At 39.6% G+C, this 6,560-nt stretch overlaps 1 protein-coding gene across 1 annotated transcript in view; it reads right to left on the reverse strand.

Annotated features, from left to right (window-relative positions):
• LOC146391327 (protein Dok-7-like) overlaps positions 1-5,817 on the reverse strand; it is a 48,836-nt gene extending 43,019 nt beyond the window's left edge. The window contains exons 1-3 of the mRNA XM_084924203.1: positions 5,594-5,817; positions 5,452-5,497; positions 3,295-3,525 (exon numbers count right to left, since the gene is read on the reverse strand). Coding sequence (XP_084780329.1) covers positions 3,295-3,525; positions 5,452-5,497; positions 5,594-5,647 — 331 coding nt within the window. The 5' untranslated portion in view covers positions 5,648-5,817. The remainder of the gene's footprint in view (positions 1-3,294; positions 3,526-5,451; positions 5,498-5,593) is intronic.
• Between the last annotated feature and the right edge of the window lie 743 nt (positions 5,818-6,560).

The following is a 6,560-nucleotide window of genomic DNA, read 5'->3' on the forward strand; positions in this document are numbered from 1 at the left end:
ATTTAGAAAGTTATGAGTAATTATGTTTGCAAGTACATTACCTAAATATAGTAGCTTGCTAACACATCGCTAACATTAGCTTCTAGCAGCTAATTAGCAAGAGGGAGCTGGAAAAAAGATCCTCTGGTACAATGAAGTGTAGGTATTTTGTAAGAGTTTTAGCCTCACTTTGGTATGAGGCTGAAAAATAAAGCTAACACAGAAACCCTGCAATACCTTAAGTGTCCATTGGGGCTGGTCCAGAAGTAATTCAATCCACACAGCAACCATGTTAAAATATTCAAGTTTAGAGTAGAACTGTTCAGAGCCAGATAGGTTGCATAAACACTTTTTCTGTAGAGATAATTGTTTTCATAAACTGATATACCCTGAATATATTTTTCCAATTCTATTTTTCATTGTTTAAAGTGGCAGGCATAGATGGTATAAAACGTAGCTAATATAACATCGTCGACTGGTTTTCTAGAGTCCTGTTTTGAAGGCTAGGGATTAGCATTTTCACGATCTCTATCTTGGTATTTAAAAAAAAACAAGAAAGCAAGTAAAGAAACAAACAAAAACAAAAAGTCTACGGGAAAATGGCTTTCTGACTTGACCTCTTTAAAAGCTTTCTGATGGGTTTATGGGCTCAGTCATTCATTTTGTGTCATAATGAATAAAAAATTTAAATTTCATGAAAGTTTCATGAAAACAAACTAACAAACTATGACTAACATGTTTTTAGCCAATGAGTAAGAGTTTCGCAGTCAACCATTTCAAAACTCTATGATACTATCCTGTCTTTTAGTAACCACTCTATTGTTAAGCTTAAGTGTACATGGGAAGGAGAACTAGAAATTCAAATACATGAGGAGTCTTGGGAACAGGATATAGCGAGGGTACGATCTTCCACCTCCTGTCTTGGACTTATTCAATTTAAGGTCATACACAGGGCACATTTCTCTAAGTCTAGACTTTCTGAATTGTATCCAGAAGTGGAAAATAAATGTGATAAATGCCATGGCTCTCCTTGTCACCTTAGCTACATGTTTTTTCTGTGTCCTGAGCTGGAAGGTTTCTGGACAGGGTATTTTGGTATTATGTCAACTGTTCTTTCTTTAGAGTGTGTGTATATGTATATGTATATATATATATATAAGTATATTTACTTGGGAAAATGAAGAAAGGTTAATTGTATTTCGGTAACTGCAAGTACTGTGTTGTTGTTGTTTTTTTTGTCAAATATTTTTATTGAAAAAAGAAGAGTTTCACAGTCAGATCTGCCCATCCTCCTGCATCCTGCTTTTTGAAATCCACTTGCTCATTGGCTAACAACTGGTCAATCATAAGTCATCAGCCAATGAGCATACTACGGATAATCATTCATTTTGACAGAGAGTAAGACAAAGATTCAAAAAGGAATTAACTAAATTAATTAATTACACTAGTAAACTAAACTAAAGCTGACCATCTGGTGTCTTTAAGACAGAACGCAGGTTTGAGACACTTTTATATTAGCTTTATTTTTCCAACCTAGAACCTACGTCCATGTTTTATGCTGTGTTTTGGAGCATAATGTTGCAGCTAGGTCAGTAATAGTATTTGGGCTGATTAAAGCCATTGTACTGAACCTCGTTAGTGGTATTGTTTCTTTGTACGATGTTTTTTGCAATTATCTAACAAATAACACACACTGTTGTGATGGTTAACTGTACTTAAAAGTCAAGACAGTACTCCTGTTTTTGTGAGTGAAATCACATTATTTTATTAATCTGTTACTTATGACTAATGAGCACATGTATCCGTATATACAGTTTATGGATGTAGTTTGCTAACCTTGCATTAAATGATAACTTCAGGCTCAAATTCCTTATCAAAAGAAAAATACAAGATGGCTGCTAGCTAAATCTCCCGTTTGCCAGCTCACAAACAGGGTGCAACATTGGCTGCATCCATCTTTTACATGCAGTCAATGGCTGCACTTTATCTCTATAGGGATTTTTTGAGGGCTCTACAACTCTGTCCTAATGAACCATCAAAGAAACCACCAAACAGCCTACTGGGATTCACTGTGATTAAAGTGAGCAGGATTGCAGAACTAATGAGTAATGGAAAGACAACGGTCAATGTCATTTTGCATACTGACAGAAACAGGAGAAAAGCTTCACAAGGGGCAGAAAACACAGTGTCCTCACACGATGATTACTTCAGCATGGATTTGATTTCATTCACAAATAAAAAGGAGAAACAGCTGCAGACAGAATGAAATCAGCAAGCCGAGCACAACGGGCTCAGATCTAAAGCCCAGCGCAATCAATCAAAGCGTGTCACAGACATCTGTGTTTTATGAGTCTGAGTCTCGACAATAAGAAAAAGAGGAAAGTCGGGTATAAAATTAGAGCGAATCACAACACTTCACTGGCGTCTCTGCCTTTGACTTTGCTAAATTTCGCACACAGCAAGTGTGGATCTTGTGGATCTTCCTCAACAACACTAAACTAAAAACTTTCGCGGATTTGAACAAACTTGGCCAGGGAGATTGATTAACGGAGGCGGAGACGAGGGCATGTTGGCCAGGTGCAGCACATCATCGCTCAGGTTAAAAAGGATTCATACAGTCTCGCGTAAGACAACAAAAGCTCAGTGCATGGTGGCCCTCAGCCCAGCGGCTGGCAGGTGACATTTCTGCCAGCTTGGATGCACTCCACTCAGTGACATTAGGACACACACACTTATCTAACTCTCAATGCAAGCCTGAACAGACACAAGTGCATCTGTCCAAGCATGCACACGTATACTTTAACACAAAACAAACGACAAACTGGAAGGAACAACTGCAATGCAATTTGTCTTAAGCCTCTTCCACACAATCAGGTCCCCCAGCACTGTCATTAATGCTGATGTAAAATTCAGCTGCCACCTGCTGAACAGTTCGTTGCTATTAATAGCTCCTATTGCTTCATGATGCATGTAACTTATATAACAAGTCCACACAGACTTGACAGCTTGACTAAATGACATTCTTAAGAGTAATCAGACATGGAAAAAAAAACAGCTTTAGCGTTAAAATATCACTTTAGACAACAAACGTAGTATGATAGTAGATAACAGATATTCATTAAAGACAAAAATCATTTGTTTATCTAGGAAATTGATTCAGAAGCATGTGGATGATTGCACGGGGGTAATTTTGAACAGCTGGATAGGAACATTAAATATCACAATTTAAATTCATTGAAAGGTTTTGAGGGGAAAGAAAAAGAAACTCTGGATGTTAAACACAAGTAAAACAAACACACTCATGGTTCTTCTCACCTTCTCCTAGGCTATATCGCAGGCGGGCGTCCCATGCCTGCAGGGCCTCCCTGCTGTCAAAGCTCAGCAAAACAGCCTGATTCAGGCAGAGGATGGTCAGAGTAAAAGCCACACCCTCATACCACTGTCCAGCTTCCAAGCCGCAGATCTCCTCCAAGGTGATGCTCGCCCTCTCCTTGTTGCCGTGAACTTTGTCTGATTTGTCTTTAAAAACCAGCAACACGAGGCAGTCTGCAGGACAGACAATGAGCAGGAGACGAAACAAAGACAGAAGAACACAGTCTGCATTAAAACATTATTAAATTCTACTCTTTTTTTTTAAAGCTGTAACAGTTTATTAAAAAAAAATAAGTAAAATCAATACTGGAATCCCCAAATGACACTGTCAGTTACTAACAGGATGTATTTTGACCCACAGTAGCTACTGTAGTGTCCTCTGTTTGTTGCCACCTTTCAAACAATCAGTGTCAACTGACAAAACAACACTGTGTGTGTCCGTGTATCATCCCTCTCCTTCACACACACTCGCATAACTGAGGCATGAGCACAGACAGCTGGGATAACATGACATCAAAGATTTGAAGAGCAGCAGCACTCAGCCTCACTCCAACCTGTGGAGCATGTTGAGCTGTGCAGCACAACATACCCACGAAACCTTTCTGAATGCAGTACAAATACAAGTTCCCGCTAAATCCACTCGCTTTTCCATAAAATATTTGAAAATGTGTGCAAATATAACGACTACTAGATTTTATTTCCGCAGAGCCGAAGCCTCGCAGGTAAGCGGGACTGTTCACATTCATGGTACATCTAAAAATACAGCGAGTCTCTGGCTCAGACTTTAGCACATTAGCTTTGAAGATGGGATCAAATAAGAGCCACAGGTTTGAAGCTTGTGTGATGTTGTTTTAGAAATAATCTGAAAGCCTGCTGTGGTACAGCAGAAGCAGTACACATGGTAAAAATAAATAATTTATAAATGTAATTGTGTAAAAAGAAAAAGTAAACTGTGCAGAAATGCTTTCAAGAGTGAGTTTACAGCATGGGGAAAAAAGACAGTGTGTGGATTAAAAGCACCTTTGGCATCAGTTTCCCGTTTTTTAAAACACAATCCCACCGTTAAACGTTTGCAAAGAGTCACTAAAAAGCTTTTTAATGAAATTATTTTAGCTTGTGCTAATGTTTCAGCTCTTTTTCAGAACCATTGTGTAATATAGGTTTTACTAGAGGTGGGCAAGTTGATCCAAGTGTGGATAGTATCAATATCATCTCTGGTATTGGTGTCAGATTGGTACTAGCTCAATAATAGGCTCCATACTTTGTTTCTATCCACTAAGTTCAGTATGTAGCCTGCTGAACTGTGTTAAATAAATTATTATTATTTTGGAAACGAAAAAAAAAAAAAATGTCAAAAATCCACTATTAAAAACGTCTGAACTTTTTTGTGTTGACAGTCACGTCTATTTCATTTATAGCCCATAACACATTTAAACAACTGAAGTTTCCCCAAAGTGGCACATTTACATCACAGGCAAAATAGAAGAAAAAACTGTTTATCTGCACGAAACTGCACGAAAACCTAATAATTGTGTTTTGCTCTGGTAATTACTTATTGGGAAAAGTTAAAATCATTGATTTAGTGTTCAGAATTTAAAATCAACAACAATTCACCAAATCTCCCCTAGATAAACTGCCTTTATAGGTTAGGTTTCAAAGTAATGGCAACACTGGTCCCGTATTTACTTGGTATCGGATCTACAACACAAGTTGCAGTATCACCACACACACACACACACACACACACACACGTCTTTTAATACCAACTGTGGTTTGCACACATGTTGATTTTGAAATTCAAATGTATTGAATTTCTCATGCAAGCCTTATTTTAAAGGTTTTAGGTCTTTTTGTCCCTCCTTGGACGCCATAGCCTCCTGGGTCAAAGCTGTGTATTTGAACACAAACGCAGGCCCTTTGAAGCCGAGGCTTGTTGAGCTCTCATGCAACAGAAAACACAAGCAGTGCAACACCAGCTCACTGTCCTCCTCCAGCTTGTCGCGGCAGATTTGTGTAGCCGCTGTCAGATTTAATTTCAAAACAACAATGCGAGCGAGAAATGGTAAAAACAAAATTAGCTAGTTTTTAAGTTTTTTTTACCTGCTACAGGCGACGGTTTGCGGAGCACGAGCCACCTAGTTTTCCACTGTGAAACAAAAGAAAAGTTTTTGGGGGGGGGGTTAAAGCACTGGTCAAAGTGTGCATAGGAGATATCCGCATATTAAGACAAAGTAAAAGCAACCTTTTTCCCGTCTCTGAGTCTGGCGTATCCCTCCACGACAACAGAATCCGTCATCTTCAGTCATGGTTCCTGACAGCTGCAGAGTCGCTGCCTGAATGAGGGGTCACTTTCAAAATAGCTGCGCTCTCCTCTAGCGGGGCGCAAACTCGCCCCCCAGCAAGGAAGGCACATGGAAAATGGCATGACCAGTATCTGTCTGTCTGTCTGCCTGCCTGTGTGTCCGTCTGCCGGCCATGCTGCTGCTGCCACCTGGGCTGGTACAGTGAGACTCTCCCGCGTGTTTAACATGCCACACGCCACTAACAGTAAAACCGAGCACGTTAATACATCAAACTAGACATATACACTCGCCGGACACTTTATTAGGTACACCTTTTCAACAGCTCGTTAATCAACCAATCACAGGGCAGCAACCATCTTTAAGATTCACGGCGAATAAAACGAAACATCCTTTTTAACCTTGTTGATGAGATTAGAGGAAGGAAACAGTAACTTGAATAGCATAAAAGAACATTGTGATCCTGGGAGCAAATGGGCTACAGCAGCAGAAGACCACACTGGGAGGGAACTGAGGCTATAATTGTCATGGGCTCACCAACATTGGACAACAGAAGATTGAAAAAATGGTCCAGCGGGAAAACATCACCTTGTCAATGAGCCGGCTCACTGTACTCGCATGTCACCTGATCTCAATCCAGCAGTGCACCTTTGAGGAAATGCATGTGGAGCAAATGTGTAATGCTATCGTATCAGTATGGATCAATATGTGTACTAATCTTCTAATAAAGTGGCCATTGAATGTAGCACCACCCTTTCGCATTCATGCCGGGTCAAAATGTTAACGAGTTAAACTAAGCAGTTGCCAGGATTTGTGGGTTGTTTTTTTGTTCGTTTGTTTGTCTGTTTTTGTCTCACTGTGCTCTGTTTTTGTCTTTTTCTTTATTCCACCCAACTGGTTGTAGCAGAC

The sequence above is a fragment of the Perissodus microlepis genome, chromosome 3 (genome assembly GCF_051167445.1).
Source record: "Perissodus microlepis isolate ML-2025 ecotype Zambia chromosome 3, ASM5116744v1, whole genome shotgun sequence".
In the NCBI taxonomy this organism is placed as follows: Eukaryota; Metazoa; Chordata; class Actinopteri; order Cichliformes; family Cichlidae; genus Perissodus; species Perissodus microlepis.